This window comes from Drosophila willistoni (genome assembly GCF_018902025.1).
Source record: "Drosophila willistoni isolate 14030-0811.24 chromosome XL unlocalized genomic scaffold, UCI_dwil_1.1 Seg141, whole genome shotgun sequence".
In the NCBI taxonomy this organism is placed as follows: Eukaryota; Metazoa; Arthropoda; class Insecta; order Diptera; family Drosophilidae; genus Drosophila; species Drosophila willistoni.
Window position 1 is genome coordinate 1,785,205 of NW_025814052.1, and position 22,214 is coordinate 1,807,418.

Consider the following 22,214-nt stretch of genomic DNA (forward strand, 5'->3'; position numbering starts at 1 on the left):
TAAAAAACGCAAAGTCAAGTTGTTGGAAAATCTGTGATGTAACTTGTGATTTGTCGGTTTGCTTTATTCATTCATATTACGCATACGCCTCGTTAGCTCAGACACTTGAAGACAATTTGTACGACTATTTTCATTCAGCCATTTCAACACTCTTCATTCTCTCGCTCTCTCTCTCTCGCTGTGTGTGTGTGTCTGTGTTTTTATTGTTGTTTGCCAATTAGTGAGTAGAGTCAACTGTTGCAGGAATTTAATTAATGCAAGTCACAAAGTGCAAATTACAAAACGTAAGAATGCAAAAAGCAAAAAAAAAAAACAAAAAACCGAGACAGAGAAAGAAAACTTTTTAATCATTTGTTATTACACTCATTTACATAGAATGCGCATTTTAGTGTAAATGGATTTTGCTAGTTGGTCTCACAATAAAGAGATACATCCTATTACAATATTTGCATTCTTTTGTGTGGATTAAAATATGAATTGAAATTAAATTAGAGATAATTTAACACTTTTAAAAAAGAAATCCGTTTGTTGGAATTCAGTTTCCAATTCATTTTTGATCAATTTGAAAGCAAATGTTCTTAGAATTATCTGATTAATATATCGCATATGCGATGTTAGTTTAAGCTATTTTAGTGCTCCTCTCAGGTGGTGGCTAACAAATTAACAAAACAAGAAAAGAAAAGAACAATCATTTCTATTTTTCAAGATACCTTATATATATATGTATATATATATATGTATGTATGTATATTTAACTCTTTCTTGTGTGTGCCCGAACCGGAAGGACGAGCAGCATACAAAATGAAAGTGAAATAATGCCCTGGCTCTGGATGGTGTTGTGTTGGTGTCGGGTGTTCAAAGTTGGGTGTCGGAGGTTGGGTGTCAGGTGTCTCAAAAATCCGCTTAGATGCGCTTAACAGCAATTATCTTCATTACTTGACGCACAGCAGCGCACAAAAGTATGCAATAGTAAACGAAAAACGACAACGATGAAGTAGACACCAAAAGAAGAAAAAGTAGAAGTAACAATTAGGAAAAAGAGTACGAAAGCAGGAGAAATGGGAGTACGCAGACCAACAGCGCATTTAGCCTTTGGCTTTACCTATTTACCATTTGTATATGAATAGGCTATACATGGCTATATATGTATGTATGTATATAGTTGTAGATATGAATGTATGTACATATGTATGTATCTTGGTTATATAGTCAAAATGCTTTTGCTTGATGGATGTATTTTGAGTGAGCATAATGGAAGCTTACGACAATGTTGACAACGCTTCCTGTTTTTCGGTATTTTTTTTTTTTTTTTTTAACTTTCTCGTTGTTGTTGCTGCCTTGTTATCAACACATTGAAGGGGAGAGAAGTTCAACAGTAACCGGAAGGTGTCGGTCTGTCGGTCGGTCGGTTGGTTGGTCGTTGGGCGTTATTTGGGGGTGTCATGGGGGAGTCTAAACGATTTATAAAAGCCAAAAAAAAAAAAAATGGCAAACGGCGCACACAAAAAGTATTGCAAGCAATTTGCGCATTGGGAAGATTTCATTCCCCACTCCCACCAATGGCTAAATCCCTTTCTAACCTGAGCTCACAAAAGGCTACCAAGCTACACCTTCATATCTTTCATCTCTCTCTCTCACTCTCTCTTGCTGTCTACTCAATGTAACAGCAACATTATTGAGTGAGTAAGAGTGCGTGGAGCAAAAACTTGCTGCCATTTTGCACGTAACTGACATCAGCGCGCTTATAAATCAACTTGCAAATGCGTGTGTGCGTGTGTGTGAGTTTGTGTAGGTGTGTGGGTATAAGAAAGAACGATTCCACTGAAAAGCTCCATTTTTGAGTTCATGATTTTTGGTTGTTGTATATGTTCATATGTATATATACACTCATATGATTAGATTAATGCGTTGTCTAATGGCCTGAGCTAACCTTGTCATCTCTTTTTCTTTTCCTCTACTCCTACTCAATTCAAAAGGGTATATAAATGTGAGTGATGAAAAAAGGCGGCAATTTCCCATACTCCATCCCTCACATACATATGATAAATATTAACGAATTATATTTCACATTTGTTTAGAAATTGAAGGTAGGTTTGGTTTGCTTTCACTCTTGAATTTACAGACTAGTATACATACTGTATGTCCACTTTACTTTAAAAAGTTAATCTTATTAGATAAAATTGACCTTGGGCCAGTTATCAATCCATCACAAAAAGTCTTAAGGGCCAGTCAATAAAACACAAGTAAAATTTCTTAATTCATTTAACATTCTAGTTTTCTATATATTTGACAAGTAATTGTAAAAACGAATGAAATTTGTGACTCACAAGACAAAAGCTTGTGGATTGAGATTATTCTTAGAATTTAGATTATTCTTATCATTAAGAGTAAAACTACAACAATATTATTATTATCTACATATATATGTATATATATATATATAACATTATTGTTAAGATGCTTAAAATCATGTCTTTTCTCTTTGTTTCTTTTTCATTGAAGTGGGCTAAAATATATCTTCAGACACCCAATCGTAGAGTATTTGCTGCATTAGTTGAAGTACATCATAGAATCCAATATTCCATACATTTAGAAAAAAGAAGGCACCTTGCATAAAATCTAAATGACAATGCGGTTTCAGAGAAAGCAATGGATTGACTGCTGCAGTTAAATTGATAATCAAATGCTCGAAAATACGACGACCCTCCACATCGTGTAATCCATCCAGAGGTATGAGGCCCAACTCTTTGATGCCAAGACCACCCCCCCTTGGATGCATGCTTGTGCCCAATAGAATTATATAATCACAATCATGTTCGGCGGCAAACTCTTGCAATGCCATTTGGGCAAACTCATAGGAAATGAAACGTGTAACGGCCATGGGAAAACAACATTGAGCAATTCGCACAAGACGCAAACCATTTGTGGCACGAAGTATTTTGAATTCACGTCGCAATATTTGCGGCAATGTCAATGCACTTAGATCGAAGAGAATCTTTACCAGTGTTTTACACAATGTTGCCCTATGCCTTGGCCGCAGTTTACCCAAATGTTTCTCAAGAAACTGCATCATCTGATAGTCACGGACATTGCGTAGTGTAGACTTGGGTATTTGAACAAAATTGTGATTTTGCATAAGTATGGCGGCATGCAACAAATCAAGGACCATTGGGCAATAGGCTCTTGCATAATTATACCTGGTACTGGCATAACATTCCGTTATTAAGGCGGCACACGAGCGCATCGGATGCATAATGCGTTGACAATAGATCGGTAAGCGGGCGGCTTCAGATTGAAATGTCCGATAATCGTATACCTCTTCGACGCAATAGTGAAACGGACTCACATGATGATTGACCAGGATGAAGCGACACCGCAATAGCAAACATTCGGGCACATCGTCGCGAAAGACTAAATGGCAATCCGGTGTGATTCTGTGCTGGTCGAGGAGAAAACACACTTCCGTTTTGGTTGGATAGTCGCGTCGCATCATATTAAGTACGGGCAGAAAACTATGCTCCAAGCGTCCACGGTTCTTAAAACGAAGGTAAGCAACGGCCAAAGTGCTGACCACAGAATCCAGGTCGCAGCTTTCATGCGATAGAACTATGTACATTAGGTCTGGCCCATTTGCCCCTGGACTCTGCAAGATTGTCGAATGCAATGAAATTTCACACACAACAGAGAGAGACACAACACACACACACACACATACACACACACACACACACACACAAACACACATGCGGCTTAAGCTCACCCAATCAATTAGACGCTGAGTGTTGGCCAAAAAACGTATGAAATCCATCGCCTCCATTGCACTTTATGTATGTTTTTTTTTATGTATTTTGTAATATTTTTTTTTGTAATATTTGGAAGCAAAAAAGAAAAAAAAATGAATAATTGTGATGTGATGTATGCTAACTAGTTGAGGACTAAAAATAGATGCTAATCGATTGCATATTGAAAATCACATTCGATTTAAGATTACACGCCTACTTAAGAATATCTTATCATTTTCGATATGTCAACCAACAAATGTTACAATTGAAAAGATTTGTCTTTTATAGTTTCATACCAAATCTGTTTTTCTCATACTATCTACCACCTTGATAGTTTGCATACAAAAAGATAAGAGCTAATGCTTTTTAACAATAACATTGCTGAGCTAAATATATATTAAGTGCCAATCAATCACTTGATCAACATCTATCATTAAGCCAAGACAGACAAACAAAAAAAAAAAAAAATGGCGGTTACCACTTTTTCAGTTTCAAACTTTTCAATGATGAAAAATATTATTATTGGGATTTTCGAAAACGTTACAATTGATAGGGTATTGATAATTTGTTTGTTTTGATTTGGCAAAGCTTGAAGCCTTGTCACAATTTTGCACAATTTGTCTGCAGGTGATGTTTGCAGTGTTGTGAAACGTTGTGAAAACACTACAATAAAAAGGAAAAAACAAAAGTGTGTGGCCCGCCATGCATGGGCATTATTGTCTGTCAAAATGTTACTAAAATTGGCTGACTTTTGACATTTGACTTGAGCACGTAAAGCGTATCTCTCTATCTCTCTGTATTCCCCCTGCATTTCTACCTCTCTGTCTCCAACACTGAGAGCGCTTACACGATTTGTGTCAGTTTCTGTAGTTTTTTTTGTTCACTCCCTTCTCTGCTGGAGGTTATTGAGAAGTTTTTTTCCCTTTCCCTTTCTATAGTGGCAAGGTGGAGGGGGAGGTGATTTATGATGCTTTCGCATTGCCTGTGTTGGTAAATTACTTTTGCACACATTCCAAGTTTTTGGAATATTTTTGTGTGCGCGTGTTAACCCAATGCGAATGAACAAAAGTTGAACTCGCGCTTCTGTGTGGGTAAGAGAAAACCAATTGGTATTGCTTAAGAAAAAACTTGAAGTGTTTTGTTGGCATTTAAACAAAGGTTGGAGTTTTTTGTTTTTGCTTTTGATTTCTTTACGTGTAAGTCACTTATCGAGTGACCTTCAAGGCCGACTTTTGCCACACACACACACATATATATATATACATATACTATACATGTTTGTAGTAAGTATATATCTTTTTTTCTGTTTTATGCCAGAGCCTTTGCCTTGTGCGTGGGTCATTTAAATGCTACATTATGTTGAATATTCAATTTAATGTGCCTTATAAATCATGTAGGGTCTTCTGGTCGTTGTGTGTGTGTGTGTGTGTGTGCCTTCCGTGTTTCTGTCTCTTTCTCTCTCTCTCTCTCTCTCTCTCTCTCTCTCCCTTTTCTCAATGTCTTGACTCTACTCACAAGAACTTTGTTTTATATGGCTTACATACATATGTACATATGTATATAATTCTGTTTGTCACACTTTCATTTCTTGACTTTTATAGAGGATTTTGGAGCTAGGGAAAACTATTACCATTCTCTTTTCTAGATGGGTCCACTTATTATAGACGTCTGCATGTGGCGGTTTTTATGTTTTACTTTTTATTTTTTTATACCCTTGCCAAAAAGGGTATATTAATGTTGTTTAGAAGTCTGCAACAAATAGAAGGAAGCATATCCGACCATATAAAGTAGACGAGTTCATATAGCAATTTCCGTCCGTCCGTCTGGATCGACGCGAAGACGCCTAGACCGGAAGAGCTTGTACATACTGCACAGTTTGTATATTTAGGATTCAGCCGGATCGGACCACTATATCATAAACATAGCATCCATACAAACGGCAAAGTCACGAACAGTGACTTTTCTCAATAACTTCGTTCTTGTTTAACTTTTTGTCTTAAAAATTAATATTTGTTAGTTTTGTAAACCTGTTAATGACTGTGCCAAATCTGATCGGGTGACTATATCATATAGCTGCTATAAAAACGATAATTGGAAAACAGTGACTTTTATCAATAACTTCGTTATTTTTGACGCGATTGTCTAAAATATTAATATTTATCAGCTAGCTACATGCGGCGAAGTTAGCCTCGGCCCTCTGTTTATTTTTTTTTTTTTGTTTGTTTCTTTGTTTTGTTTTTGCGTGCGAAAATTGATTATCTGACTAGTCACAGAAAAAGTAAATATTCGAAATATTTTTTTTCGCCAAAATGCCAGAGCTGTTGCATATTCTTGGCATTTGGCAACACTAAAGCACAGCCACAGTGTCAAAAGCAATGCTGTTAGAGAGGACACTGGCTAAGCAATCGCACTTTCGGTTAACAGTTGCATTTTTTCTTATCGATAACACGTGTCATATAAATTGTGTATATCATTGTGTCAGAGCATTAATTGAGTGAAAATTAGTAGACGAAGTGTTTGTTCCTGTTGAAATAGAAAAATTATTTGATTTTTTTTTTGCACAATGGCACAACGCAAAACCGAAGAAGAAAATTTGGAAACAAATTTTCAATTTATACACGATGAAGAATCATTTGCAACATTCTTTAGCGATGTGGATGTAGCAACATCAACAACAACAGCAACAACGACAAAAAAAACAACAAAAACAGCAAAAGCAACAACGACAACTAAAGCAACAACGACAACTAAAGCAACAACGACAACTAAAGCAACAACGACAACAAAAGCCACTCCGGCTACTGCAACAACAACAAAAGAAAAACCAGGAACATCATCTAACCCTGTTAATGTGACCGAAAATGTGAAAAAACTTGCTGATGTCGTCGAATTAGACATACCGAAAATAGAAAAGGAAATGCGTAACAAGAAGAAAGAAGAGAAATTGAAGGAGTCAGCCGAGACGGCAATGGGGAAGGAAATTGATTTCGAACCAAATAAATCGAAGGAGCTAAAAAATTTGGAGTCGAAGAAGTTAAGTAAGTTGTTAATGAAAATGTTTGCATTATGTAAATGTCAAATATATATCTCTATATATCTTCTTCCATAACAGATCCAATCGATAAGGATATATTGGTCATCATATTGGATCATGATGTTAATCAGCCATATCTAAGAAGTAATCCGGATTTATTCACTAGAGTGATAAATGCTGTCACCTTGTTGGGTAGCTCCCATCTATTGGGTAGATCGCAAAACGAAGTGGCTTATGTGGCTTGCTCGCGGCTCTCCGTGTAAGATATATCTCAAATATAATGTATGGGTTTATTTTATTATGAAACTCGTATTTGTTTTTGTTTTCTTTTAGCCATCTCGTTCAACCGGACAGATTACTTTTGAATTTACGTTGCCTAGAAAATTGTATGGATGCTTTCGATTTCGCTGATTATATAACAAAAGTACGCATAGCTGAACTAATGCGAAGTGATGCTCAGAAAGTGAATTATAATTCAAATGCTCAGAATACATCAACCAGCCTTTTGGCCGGTGGTATAGGAAAGGCACTTTGCTATATACAACGACGTCGTCGGGAAATAACACGCGGTTTGGCCAAAGGCGTACAATTGAGAATTGAGGCACGTGTTCTCATTGTCACGGCCACGGATCCGGGCAGCAATCAAGTGATAAACTATATGCATATGTTTAACGGTGCAAAAAGCTCCCGTGTAGCCTTAGATGTCTGCATACTCGACCGTGCTGAAACCCTATCGATTTGGCGTCAGGCAACAGCTTTGACCGGTGGTTTCTATTATTCCACAAATGATTTTACTGACTTATTGACACGCCTGCTTGGCATCTTTCTAATGTCGCCGGTCGAGAGATTTCAATTCAATTATCCCGAACAACCACAAGTCGATTATAGACCAAACTGTGTTTGCCATAAGAATGTCTTGGATATTGGTTTTGTATGCAGCGCTTGTTTATCGGGTAAGATTTGAATTTTGTCTATTTCAATTTTTATTAAACTAAAGCAGCTTAGGTATGTGGTTGCTGCTTTTGTTTAGAATTTAATTAGTTCTGGTGCAATTAATAAGTTTCATCAGATTATATTTAATAAGCAAAGCATTAAGTTTAGTGTAGGAAACGAAAGGGAAGAATTTTATTTATTGCGATGACTAAAGACTATTATAAAGTTTAACCAGAAAGATATTTTTTTTAAAGAAACTTCACATATTTATTATATATGATGGTTTTAATTCAGAAGTTAGCTTCCTTTCCCTTTTGAAGCTAAGAATATCTTAATTTTAAATTTCTCTTGTTTATCCAATTTCTGTTTTGGATATCTAATATTATTAAGATCGATTAGCTTTGGCTAAGTGGTTAGAAGCAGCAGCATTTAAAAATTTGTAAAAACATATTGAACATCTAAAAATCTATCTTCACAGTCCATTGCATGTATACCCCGATTTGTTTGATCTGCGAGTAAGTATTTACATAAAAGTTTTATTTATATGATCAAAATTAATACACATATATATATATTCGTAGTTGTTTGTATAAGGCACCTCGATCTATAGATGATTATATGAAAAGAAAAAGGAAAGCCAAAGGACGTAAACGCACAACTAGCGTATGAATAATTTCTTGTATACGAAATGTTTTATAATAAACAACGTTTGTATTTACTAACCGCTTTAAATTTCATCTTTTTTTTTCACTGATTGCACTTTTTTGTTGTTGTATTTAATTTTTTGCCTGATTAATTCTTATGGTCTGGTTGGTCTTGGTCTTTCTTTTGTTGTTTATTCACTTATTAATGTTCATTCACTTGGATATTTATTTGATTTTGAACACTTTATATGGATTGCTCATTACGATGCTCATGCTTTATATATTCATTGGCCATTGCTCATGATAATTGAATATTAATCATACGCACTGTTGTGCCGGCACTGGCATTCCTTTGCTTATAATTATTATTATTATACTTTTTCCTCTTTGTTGAGCTTTCACACGTAAATCACATAAATGGAAACAAAAAAATTAAAGAAAAAAAAAAAAAAAACAATCACTAAGAAACAAGCCCACGAAACACGCTTAAAAAAGTTTATCAAATATCAGCCGATCAATTGTCCCGTCAAACAAATGCAGTAGTATCTCGAAATATTTTAGTTTTGGTCGAATTCTCTCGGGCCACTGTACTGTGTATTCTTTTGGTGTTCCTTGTGTTACTTGCTGATAAACACAAACAGCAGCAACGGAGTTCAACGTTTGACTGAACGCAGTCAAGTCTCAAAGCGAAGGACCTTACTACCCACATTGGAGGCTTGTACCACCAGCCATGGTGAGTTTTCTCATGGCGAGGTGAATGCCGAACGACAGAGAGAAAACGAGCAAACGGCAACACCAACAACGACCTTGGCTCGGATTTTGCTCTTTGGCCAGCTGTTGATTTTGTTCTCTTTGTTGTTTGTTAATCGCTTATATATGCGCGAATAGACAAGTCGGGATTGAAGGAAAGAAGTGCAGTTGAGTCATGATATAGAAAACATACTCTGGTGGTCAACAAGGACTAATCCTTGTACAATGCAAAATAAGATTGGAGTTAATTAATGCCAGGAACACGATCTAGTTAATTGGCAACTTATATGTGAACTAGCTCAAAAGCCTCTATATATCAAAACTATTTCATTTGAACTTCAAAAACTGTTAGCAAATTTACAAAATGAACTAGTTCATACAGAACTTTACTCATCTTATACCACTTTCAATTAAGCCCTTCAAAAAAGGTCAAAGTTGTCTTCAAATTCTCTTTTGTTCCTTATAACTAGTCCAAATCAATATTATGCAAATGTTTCCATTTAAGTGATATAAGATCATTTTAAATATAATTAACCCAATGAAAATAAAATACCACCAAAAACCATTCGATTGAATTTGCATCTGTTCCTTTTATATATACCTTATATATTTAATTTTTGTTTGGTAAATATTTACTTAAGCTACTCGGGCCCAAAACGCGCTGCATAAATTTGGTATCAAACGAAAGAGAAAAATTCCATGAGCACGACCACGACCTCAGGTGCGCCTTGGCGATTTATTATGTAGTTTTTCTGTAATTAAGAAAAGAAATTTTATGCTTTTAGACTATAGCTAAAAGTAGCGATTTCCGGCTAAAAGAAACAGTCAAATTTTGAGATAGTGTTGCCAGATGCCAAATTTCAAATACTCGAATACGCGGGCTTTTTGAAACTTTTGTTCGCACTATTCTCAACAAACGAAAATATTGTTGAGTTTACATTAATTCTTGATTTTAGAGAACAAATATATTTCAGAATACAATATTCGGCTGCTCTCTCTCTCTTAATTTTATAATTCAGAGTAAAATATTTGGCTGCCAGGGCGGGGTCAAACAACGCGCCAAATAAAAAATAGCGTTTGCCAACACTGAAATCTAGCTTTAGCCAACTTTTTCAATTTTCAACACTGAAATCTCGAGTAGCTTATGTAAATATATACGGAAGTATTTATTATTGGTCGTTACTCTTCATAATAGTCATCATTTTGTTAATCCATTTTAAATAGTTGGAATTTTAGTCGAATCGAAATATTTTCATGATTGAAAAATATTTGCTGTTAGCTACAAAAATTGGAAATTAATATTTAACAAATTCATGACAATTTATTGAATTAAGGCAATTATATATTCACACAACATAAAACTAGAATTTATTTCAATCTCATTTTCAGTTGCTTATCATTGAGAAATTTCTATGGCAATTTCATCCATTAGCATTATACGATAAGCACTTGTGTATCGCATCTTGGGGCTCTTGGAATTTAATTGAAATTGAAGTGTTGAAATTGAATTTTAAGCATTAAGTCTTTTGGCCATTTCACTGTGTGTGTGTGTGTGTGTGTTGCATCTGAAGGGAATGATAAAACATGGATTTATGCTAATTAAACAACAAGTTTGACAAACTAACAAACACAAATACTGACACAAAATGACAATTTGACAACAGACAACACCCAACAGACAATAAACAAATTTGACATAAAACACTGGAGAAATGAATAAATGTCCTACCGATAATTAGGCTCTAATTAAATCACATTTCTTTTAGGCTTACCCTTTTACATATGTGTATGTATGCATATGCTCGAGGGCTTATTACTGTTCCAAATAAATTACAAAGAAAACGATTTTATGCAAATATTGATAAAGTTTATCAATGGAAATGGAAATCGCAATTGAAATACCAATGAAATTGGAGGTACATATATAGAGTATAAAGGTGAACAGGCTTTTTGCCGGCTGACCCACAAAAAGAATAGTCGTTTTCAATTAAGGAAATCAATAATTTCGATATGCCACGATTCCTGTATAACTTATGATTTTGCCCTCGGGCAGCGTTGGTCGGTTTTAAATTCAAATTAAACAATTTATATTATTGATACTTATAATGTGTTCATTAAATTATGTTTAATTCAATTTCCTTTGCTCACAAGCGAGCGAAAAACAATTTGCGAATACATTTTAATTATGTAGAAAGTGCGTCAAGAGATGTACACACATGATATGATATCTGTCCGTACGGACTGTTTGTGTGTACATATGTATGCATCTGACGGCAGTATCCTTTTATCCTTTCGTTCGTCATAGCTCATTCCGTTTATTTGCTTACCTGTGTTTATCCTTCCATCACTTTGGTCATCCGGTTTTTTTTTTTCTTTATTTTTGCCTGCATCAGACAGGACTCACTTCAAGGATATATATTTTTTTTTTTTTTTGTTGTGACGGAAGTCAAGCTAATTAAAAAGCAAGTGTAACCAAAGTCAAATGTCCATAACAAAATTGTTCGATGCATCCTTAGACATGGGAGTAATTGGAAATATACTTTGGTTATAGAGGTTCCTTCCTGTACGCCTAAGAGACACTTCCGATGTAATAAAATTGCACTACTGAAGGAGTTAGGTTAATACATTATGAAGCCGTAAAGACTTGAAAACTAATGAAAGTTATTCGGTAAATGGTAAATAAAAATGTAAATATTCTTTGACATTCATATTTTGATCTTGTCGATTGGATAATGTTGGATGTTGGACGCAATTTCGCTTCGGATCATCCTTCACTATGCACTTTCAACGTCTACGTTGGCCCTGAAGCCCTGGCTACCCTTATGCCAGTTGCTGGTTGGGCTTAATTGAGAAAGAGATTTGATTAATTTGCATGCCATAAACAATTTTGCAATTTGTTTATGCTCTCAAAGTCGAGGGACCGTAATTAAAGCAAAGCTTGGCAAACTCAGCAGCTTCTTTAGTGCAACGACAATGACAACAACAACAGCAACATCAATATAAAAGAAATGAAAGCGAAAAGAAGAGATAGATAGAAAGAGATAGAGAGGGAGAGAGAGGGAAAGAGATGTCGCTAAGGTAAGCAGATTAAGGACCTTCTTTGACTTGGCAATGCCAACCAGATTCTAGATTCCAGATGCAAATGCAAATGCAAATGCCTCTCCTTTCTTCATTCGCTGCAGCTTCTGTTCCTACTCCCGCTGCTGCTGTTGCTGCTGCTGATGATGATGAGGATGACGATGATAATGATGGGGAATGCTGTTGCATTGAAGCAGTTGCGGGTGATAGCGAAATGGCGAACGGAATGGGCGACACCAAATGTGTTGGTAAATATTTGCTCAATGTATTCATGTGTAAACAATTATGCGTTCATTTGTGCATCTTGACAATGGCATCCGAAATAATGACGGCGGGGACAGAAGCAACCATGCTCAGTCCCTTCGCCGTATTGTTGCCTTTCACCTGTGTGTGTGGCCTAAAGGTGGGAAAAGAAAGGTCTGCGACGAAAATGTATGCAGCTTTTTTCTCCATTAATATGATAGCCTCTTTCTTGAAGCAAAGTGGGTTATGGAGTTCTTAGAGCTCTTTTCTTCTACTAGTTATGTCTACGATTCCGACTACCTCAATTGACATAGAATATACATAAACAACTCTTCAATGACATCTAATGACGAAACTTTAAACAACTAAAAATGCATAAATCTTTTTTGATCTGCTCTATTAACTTATGTCGCGTATCTTTCATACATATTCATATCCTTGACCTGTTTCTCGGGCTTCTTCTTGGGCTTTTTCGCTGTTGTCTCACTTTGTCTTCTTTTGCAAAACATGCAAGAATAAACCCATTCATAGGGAAGGCTTAGCATTTGGTAGGAGTTTTCAGATGAGATTTCTTACATATTTTAGCCTAAGAAAATCTGCAACTGATGGGCAAATCATCTGAAATTTTTCAAGCTAAGGTCATATGGATGAGGAAAATATACATATAATGTACATATATAATATAGGTTTCTTTGCCCTATAAAACCATTTAATCCTCATTCCTGTATATAACTTATATATATATATATGTATATATATATTTGGCATAAATATCTTGTGTGTGTGTGTGTGTGTCAGTGTGTGTGCGTATTGCGTGCTTTACATGCGAGTGCAAAAACCCTTTTGGCCATTTCATATGCAAAAATAATCTATGCAGTTGATGGCGTGCATATAAATATCGAGTGGAGCTCAGCCTCAGCTTTCGTTTTGTACGTTTATTTTTGTAGTTGTTTATTTTTATTTTTTTTTGTGTTTGTCCAACATGCAAAAGGCAAAAGCCCAAAGTAGAAAAGAGGGAGAAAACAAAAAGGAAAAGGAACAAAAAACAAAACCAGAGAAATTAGATTCATAAAACATTGGCCATATCGAACATGTAAGGGGGGCAAATTGTTGTGGGGACCAAAGTCAAAAGCCAAAGTCAAGTAATTAAGCCGGGATAAAAATATGGAAAACGACCAAATGAAAGGGCAATCGACTAGTTAAAAAAAAATCGTGAAATAAATATACCAATTAAACTCGTTGTACGACTAAAAGCTAGATTATATTAACTTTTTACCTATGTACATACATCAAGGTTTCTATAGAAATATTTCAGACATTTCTTTTATTTTTCTATTTGTCATCAAAAACTAAGCCATATGCCAAGCTGGTCAGCAAACAACAATCCATATGCCGTGTGTCTTTCAGCATGACAATTAATCAGATGGCAAGTGAAAAACTTGCAAATTTTAGTTAGATTGGATTATCGAAACTATATATTAAAGTTATCTTAAACCTCTTGAGCTTGTAATCGATTGTTATATAAGTATAATATAACAAAATACCAAATACTCTTCCAGTCCTTGGCCATAATATTTTTACATGTTCCAAATGTTCCTTTTTCTGTAACTCAATTCATCAAAACACAGGCAAAACCTTCCAAATATAATTTCCATTTCTTTTTATACCCTTGCAAGGGTATTCAAACTTTGACTCGGTCGAAGTTAGCCCCGGCCCTCTGGTAATTCTTCTTCCGCATCCCCTTTGAATATGTATATATACAAAAATATACATATATAGTTCATGGGATCGGAAAGGTATTCTTCTGTGCGTTACAAACATCTGGCCAATTTTTCGGTTGGTTTTTGTTTAAAAAAGATATTAAAATTAGGAAAAATTATTAAATATTCCAATAACTCAGAGTTATGTTAGCTAAAAATTTAAAATTATTAAAACATTATTAGTAAATGAAAAATTTACAAAATAAATTATTAACACTCTGTTGAAATAAAATAACACAAAAATTAACCTACAATATTAGTTATCGGAAGCGTTGAAAGTTTAATCAAATTAATGAATTTTGATATGTTTAACATTTTGTTTATTCTGTTTGGGGGTTTTTTTTTTTGTCAATTTTAGCCACAGTTCGTTAAGTTTTTTTTTTTTTTTTTGCTAATTTGCCTAGCAATGAAATCGACACGCCCACTCTGGCAAACGCCTTCCACAAAAGTCCAGCCTCTGTGTCTAGTGTAGTTGAAATCGTAGTCGTTGTCATGTCATCGACACGCTTAGGTGAAAGACAAACAACTTTATGCCAAGTTGTTAACAAACTGAACCACCGACCTCAACGACCTTCTGCCAGTTCAGTTGCTGCTGCTGCTGCTGCTGCTGTTGCTGCAAGCAAGTGGGGTAGAAATTTTTGCACAGGGTGGTTCAGGCGGAGGCGGTGCAAACATAAATACATTGCTGCAGAAATATATATGTATGTGTATATGCTTGAGCTCTCACCGCACCTTGACAAGACAATTGACTGGAAAATGTTGTTAATGAACTTTGTGCGACATTTTGATTAGCTGTCACTTGAGGTAGGCTGGTAGGTGGGTGAGATGGTAGGGCGGGCAGGGCGGTAGTTGCCTGAACTGTGGTTCGGTCTAGGTGGATTGGTTGAGGTCGCTTCGGGTGATGGGCCAACTTGTTCATGTCAGTTGCAAAAAAAGGTCAACAAAGTGCAAAGATGGCAAATGATGGATGTCAAAGTTACTTTGGAGCCGTTTGACATACATTTTTATTGTTAAAGACATAGCCAAGAGACAGAGGGGGGATATTATATACATACATATATAGAGCACAGATTGGCCTGTTGGGCAAACTCCTGCATTCTCTTACTCTTTCACTTTCGTGGAAACCCACTCACAAAGTATCTACACGCTATTTTGTCACACTGTGATAAAACAGTGAAAATAATAGAAGCAACAACAACAACAACAACAACAGCAACAAATGGTAGGAACCGGGCGGGGGGAAAAAAAGCGAAAAACTTTCTGCGGAAAAGTTGTAAACTTAATTTATAGTTTTTAAGCAGCCGCCATGGACTAGAGGGCTATGGGCCATGGTCTAGGGGGTAACAGAGAAAAGTGTAGAGTTAGAAAAATGTGTTTTACTGCTATCGGCAGAGTAGGCGTGCTCCTGCCCACCCTCAGTTTCCACTTCGACATGGTTTCCGCCTACCTCTCTCTCCCTCTCTCGATCTTTCTTATTTCTTTTATTTTTTGTCGTTTTTAGAAATTTTCACATTTCATTCCCGCCTCGTCGCTAGGAATTTCCAAATGAAATATTTGACTTTTAGTCTAAAAAGTCAGCAGAAAAACTTGTGCAAACTGACTGTGCAACGAAACTAACGCTTAAACCCCTTTTTTGCCGCTCCCCCCCCCCCCCCCCCCCCCCCCCCTTGCCCTACACAGACACAACATATATGTATGTATGTGTGTATGTAGTATGGTTCATGGAAAATATAACCAACAAATAAACTCAAATGCGTAAATTGCAACACTTTAAATCAGCTTTCTAACCCATCGTAATTCCATCAGAAGCACCCCACTGGCCAGTAATTAGCAACACTGGAAAAACAAAAATTTTGCAGCCAAGTTTTCCGATTATCACCATGATTCGATTTTAAACTGACCAAAAAAGAAAACCAAAAGAAATGTTATAAATAAACAATGATTAGTGTGACTTAATTTATTATAAATAATTAAGTTAATATTTGATTTGATTCAAGTTATTTTTTATTTCATTCACTTAGTTATACAAAAAGATGAAAACCAATAAAAAAAAAGAAAACACTTTGCTACACTTTCTAAAAGGGTATATTAATTTTTGTCAGTTTTGTGAAACGCATTGAATGAAGATGTTCTTACCGTATAAAGTATATATGTACGTTCCTGACCAGTTCATATAACAATGTGCCCTCGTTAATCTGGGCGTCTAAACATCCGTCTTGATAATTACAAACACTTTCTTTGGACCGTCCAAGCTACAGTGCTAGAATTGCATATGGGTTTTAGTATTCTATATCTCAGATTCAGCCAGAACGGGCCAATTTATATCATATAGCTTCCATAGATATGGCAAAAACACTTCAAGACAGGGGAAGATTTACCTTAAGGCATCATCTGATTTCAATTCCGATCATTTATGGACGTCAAGCTGAATCTAACCGAACCGAACCCATACCCTTCGGTTGTGGCAAGAAGCAAGCCATGAAAATGCGGTAGTCTTGGAAAATAGAGGATACCCAAAAAAATATAAAGTAGTAGTTATTCTAGTTTAGGTTATCTAAAAACCATTTAAATAGTTCAATATCTATTTCTGCTACCCACTGCCCCCGAGTGGAGATCCCTTTTACCTACTTGGCGGATTTTTGTATGAAAATAAAAGAGATAGAAACAGTCGGGCTGTTTTGCTGAAAAATACCATCAAAAAATATCTCATTTGACAGGAATGACATAAAATAACGTCAAGTCGTGAGTCCAAAAAATTGCATAAAAAGTTTTGTACTTAAATTGGCTTTAAACTGGATTCTGGGACGAAATTGAATAAATTGAATTGAAATTGTGATATACATTAGTTTTACAAGACCTACAAAGGCTCTTAGGGTCCAAAGGTGAAAAGCGAAAATCTAAATCGTTTCTCTGAAATGTTTTAAACTAATTCATCAGAGACTAATATATTGAAGATAAGTGTAATTATGCAAAACATGCTTTCATAAATCTAACATCCGTACTAAATTGTTTCAAACTTGATGACAAATTCAAAGGAAATGAATATTACAAATTTCTGGGGTAGTGGATAATAGAGGAGACAGAGAGAGAGAGAGAGAAAGAAAAACAAACGAAACCAAACAGAGAGAAAATTTTACGCTTTGGCGAAGGCACGACCTTTTGCTTTTGATGATGTCCTTAGAGTCCATCTACACGTTTTAACCTTAGTGTTTACACGTTCTGACTGGTCACAGATAAAGATACAGATCGAAAATCAGATTTTGAATTCTAATTTGCATTTGAGTTGGATATACCTATCATATACTATATATGTATGTATGTATATACATTTACCGTAATTATACACTTGCTCGTTTAAATGGCAAATACACCATTGAATTTTCCAATTCAATAGGCTGACTTTTCTTGGCCATGGATTCTTGGGGGACACATTCATACATACATACTTACATACATATGTACATAGTTGGGGCTATACTTTTACGACCGCTAAATGACTTGAGTGCTGGACGTTTGTCCATTTTGGTATCGAGTCTACAAGACCATCAACTTATCCCTTTGTACTCCTTGGGCGAACATTCAAGTCCAATTTAGCCTTTATGTGTCATTGCCGTTGCCGTTGCCGTTGCCGTTGTTGTTGCCAATGCCATTGATGTTGTTGCTGTTGCTGTTGCTGCTGTTGCTTTTGGCATTGCCGTCGTTCTTGTCGTGCCCACCCAAGGGATGTTGTCGTTTTGAGAGCACGCACGTAGACACACAGACACATGATGATGCTTCTCAGAAGATGCTGGTTAGTTGGAGGCATGAGCCGATAGGGGTTCAGTTTTTGTGATTTCTGCTCAATGAAAATGCCAACAGGCGCATAAAAACTACGCACAATGTTCAAAAAAAAAAAAAACAAAAAACAACAAAAAGCCAAAGAGAGAAAAAAGAAAAAACAAAACCAAAACGCAGAAAAAATAGCCAAGCCAAAGAATATGCCTTATAAAAAATACGGAGGCCATACACATGTATGTAGACATAGTAACTATATGCGAATGCATCGTAAACATGTCGCCGTGTTATATGAGGATTTCAAGTAGCAAATATGCCAGCAGTTTGCCATCTGCCATGTTTTTGCTTCCCTCTCATTTTGTATCTTTTTTGTCTTTTTGTTTGCAATTTTCTTGGCCTTTTTGTTTTGTTTCCCCTTTGTGTGGGTGTGCGTCTGGGTGTCTCTTTAATCTTCTTTCTTTCTTTTCCATGGACAATGAAGTTCCTATATGCAATAAGTAAAAGTATTCCATAAATTTCATACAAACCTATCAATTGAGAATTCAAAAATTCTGAACATTAAGCCTAGAAATGATCACAAAAAAAAAAAAAAAAAAAAAAAAAAACGCGAGGAAATAATAGAAAAAAGTACGAATTTCTAAAAATGATCATGGGTTATATGAAATTGGATTCGAATTGCATTTTATGTTCTAAAAACTAATAATGACGGAATATTCATATATGTTATATATGTTGTGGAAAGTGGAGCTATAGAAGAGATATGGGGGCTATATGAGATTTAAAAGCACGATTTAACTTAATTAAGTTCGGAAATGCATTAACTCATGGTGTGTAATTCGTTTATTCCAAATTAACTTACACAATTTTAAGATATTTACTTTGAAATGCCAAATGTAAAGGTGGGACTAAATGGCGTTGCACAATTAACTAACATTAGGAAAAATTTGCCGATTAGCCACGCCCTCTCCTAAATACCTTATAGATATTAAACAATTTCATTGGCTAATTGATCTCTATGAGTTGGTAATGGTATGTAGACGATTCATCGTAGATTTGGTCAAGTTAGCTCCCTATTCGCAGTCGGTACAAGAGGTACAATAGGTCTTCTATAGTAATTGAGTGGTGCTTATCACGGCCCCCTACTTAGTTTTTGTTCATCACGTCACGTTTTCGAGAAAAAAAAAATGGGTTTAAATTGTTCAATGTGACCGGATTTTCAGTAATTTTTTGTATATTCAAAAAAAATATTATACTACAAATATTATTATTTTAACCTTTTTATGTATTACGTATAATTTAATAGCAATTTACAGAATATTAATGAGGTATACCACTGATGCCAATGCATAATATCTTACACTTTTGATATGGAATTTTGAACCCAAAAGTATGCTATAGAGATTTGATATTTCATTTTCAAGAATTATTAGAATCTCTTGTATACTTTTAAGTGCCTATTTTTCAACCAGATCTTCTGATTTTACAAAATCTGACTAAAACCGAGTATGTTGTTCGGAATCAGCGCACCCGAATTAGTTAGAGGCACCTTTCAAATTAAAGTCACCAAAAAACCTGTGTTATTCAAAGATTCTTCAAAAAATGGTCTATAGGTCTAGTAATACTAACCAAAATTGGGTGAAGTTTTAAATTATTACTCAATACATTTAGGTATAGATCATTTTCGATAAATAATATAAATTTAGTTGTGGATTAGGTTTCAAAAGACAGATTCCAATGGGTTTTTTAAGTTAAAAAGTTAACTATTTCGAATTATAAATTAAACAAAATTGAATTACCAATGATTATTTACACTTTCAACCATTGATTGGAAGTGAAATTCTGCTGATTCCATAACGAAAAATTTCCCTTTATGCATGCTAGCGGTCTGTTTCTCACATTTTTGCTTAGCCAATAACATAACGAAAAAACATAAAACACAGCAATTTATGTCACATTTCCGGCAGCAGATTCTTTCAGTTTCAGTCTGTTGCGGCCGTAAAAGCAACAAAACGAAAATCCGTGTCTTTGCCATCTCATGCTCGAGGAAATAGCGTGGCAATAAAGTTTCGACCAGAATCAATAACTGGCTCGCTTAACTGAACTGGCAATAAACTTGCAGCAAAATGTGTGCCAAGGTGCCACACGCCTCAAAAACGACTGCAATTGATTTTGTCTTATTAACAAAATGCAAAAATAACAAAAAAAATCACCAAAAGAAAAAAACTGTTCACAAAATGTTGAAAACTTTTGCCTCATTATATGCTGCGACGGCAAGTGTCCAGAGTACAGATAGAATAATGCACAAATACCAAAAACTTTGCTGATTACTTTCTGTTTTTTCTTTTTTTTTTTTTTGGTTTTATTAAAAATATAATATAAAATCAAAAAATGAAAGAGAAACACAGGCTAGTTTGGCTGACTTTCACCATTAATGATTATTTCTAGAAATGCCGACTCATCTGGTCGGCATAGCTGATCCATTTCGGTCTGAGTAATGGTCATGAAGTAGCTGTCGATGCCACTGATGAACTCGCTAAGTTGCATGCGTGTTGCAAAATTGCGTATCTTTTGCCGTCGCCGACGCAAACAATGCAATTCACAATTGAGGACACTCAATGTGGCATAAACCGGACGACTTGTGAATGGTGCTAGGAGACAGAATATATAGAAAATGCCAGTATCCGTTAGCTGAGTTAATTCTGCATCTGTTTTCATTTGTTTAGTGCACAGCAAGTGGCTCCATGATGTCTTGCTGACCATCACTAGAATGGGTAAATGGTCACTCAATGCTTCGTGATGGGGCGACAAGTCCAATTGCGGTTCGCATAGGCTCCAATTGTGACCATCACCAGCCCAATTCAATATGGCCAGGCATTCCTCACGATGTGAACGTAATTGTCGAAAGGCCAGCAGAAGCAAAGTTCGTTGACCAGTCCATACTTCACGCAGACGCATCTGAAAGGGTAGGGTATGTGCGCGTTCATCCAAATGCTCGTTAATCATGTGTCGCAGGAGATGCGAATGAGCCACCAATTGCCTGCATTCGTTTAGTGGACAAATGGCAGCCATGACATTGTTGTGTGCATTCTGCATTTGTTTGGGATTTTTGGTTCGGTTTGCAATACTTTTGGATTTGGATTTACTTGAGATTTTGGTTTTTCTCTGACAGTGCTCTTTGACAACCAATACACGGAGCTCTATTCTGATAATGAATGCTACGAATACGGGTATTCACAATTTATTTCTATCTTACTACTAACTTACTGTTGTTGTTGCAAATTTAACGCTCTGTTGCTGTCCGTTTGACCGAAACATTGAGAGAAAAGGCATCAGCATTACGCTCCATATGCTGCTTCTGTCACCGCCCACACCGACCATTCGAACCCCAAAACTCTGCCTCGACTTCGACTCGATATCGACTGACTTGCATATCAAGTTGCTGCTGGTGCTTTTACTTCCTAATCGTCTGTCTAAGTGTCAGTCCGTTTTGTTTGATTGATTTTTGCGTTCACATTCCCATACAGACACTACCTCTCTCTTGCTATCCCTCAATTCTGTTCTGAACCAAGAGTCTGAGTGTTGTTGCCAAGATTCCTAAAGCACATTTATTGGCGTAGGAAATTCAATTTTCAAGAAAACGACAAAACGAAAAGCGGAAGGCAACAATATTGAATAGATGGTTTGGGCGATATTGCGCCATCCAGGGTAGGATTTTATTGTGGAGTGATGTAACTGTAACTTGTCTATTCGAGCACAATCAAATGCGTTGAGGAAGCATTTAAACTACTACATATACATATATATATATTCGAAATTCTAGACTTTATTTCCAGTTGCTTGTGTAGTGTAATTGCAATTGACGATTGATTAGGGTCTGCGATTAGTCATCATGAAATAATTCAAATTGTAGAATGTCAACAAAAGTAAGAAACTAATGAAATTAAATAAAATTCAGGTGACTAATGATGACTAATGTAAAGGTACATAAAGATCGACATCGGCCGAAGTTAGCTCCTTTGATATTTACTAAAAAAGATAATCAAAAGATTTGATAATACAGTAAATGAACTTCCAACGAAATTTCCTAGAGCAACTCTCCGTCAGTTGCTTCGTCCTGGATTCATCCTTGTGTCTGACTATGTAAATCGATTGGCCATGCTTCATATTTTTATCGGCTTAGTGTATCGCAGGCAGCTCGTCTTCAGTTTATCGCATT

The 22,214-nt window shown here is 35.8% G+C and overlaps 3 protein-coding genes across 3 annotated transcripts; 1 reads left to right on the forward strand and 2 right to left on the reverse strand.

Annotated features, from left to right (window-relative positions):
* Window positions 1–2,404: 2,404 nt before the first annotated feature.
* LOC6648520 (exopolyphosphatase PRUNE1) lies at window positions 2,405–3,960 on the reverse strand. The gene is made up of 2 exons (XM_002071084.3): window positions 3,761–3,960; window positions 2,405–3,643 (listed from the first exon to the last, which is right to left on the reverse strand). The coding sequence occupies exons 1-2, from the start codon at window positions 3,815–3,817 to the stop codon at window positions 2,507–2,509; spliced, it is 1,194 nt and encodes a 397-aa protein (XP_002071120.2). The 5' UTR covers window positions 3,818–3,960; the 3' UTR covers window positions 2,405–2,506.
* Window positions 3,961–6,558: 2,598 nt separating this feature from the next.
* LOC111519274 (general transcription factor IIH subunit 3-like) lies at window positions 6,559–8,481 on the forward strand. Its single transcript, XM_023179026.2, has 5 exons — window positions 6,559–6,820; window positions 6,895–7,075; window positions 7,150–7,769; window positions 8,228–8,264; window positions 8,331–8,481. Exons 1-5 carry the CDS (start codon window positions 6,700–6,702, stop codon window positions 8,416–8,418), a joined length of 1,047 nt encoding a protein of 348 aa, XP_023034794.1. The 5' UTR covers window positions 6,559–6,699; the 3' UTR covers window positions 8,419–8,481.
* Window positions 8,482–20,360: 11,879 nt separating this feature from the next.
* Window positions 20,361–21,206, reverse strand: LOC6648522. Its single transcript, XM_023179469.2, has one exon. It carries the CDS (start codon window positions 21,089–21,091, stop codon window positions 20,405–20,407), a length of 687 nt encoding a protein of 228 aa, XP_023035237.1. The 5' UTR covers window positions 21,092–21,206; the 3' UTR covers window positions 20,361–20,404.
* Between the last annotated feature and the right edge of the window lie 1,008 nt (window positions 21,207–22,214).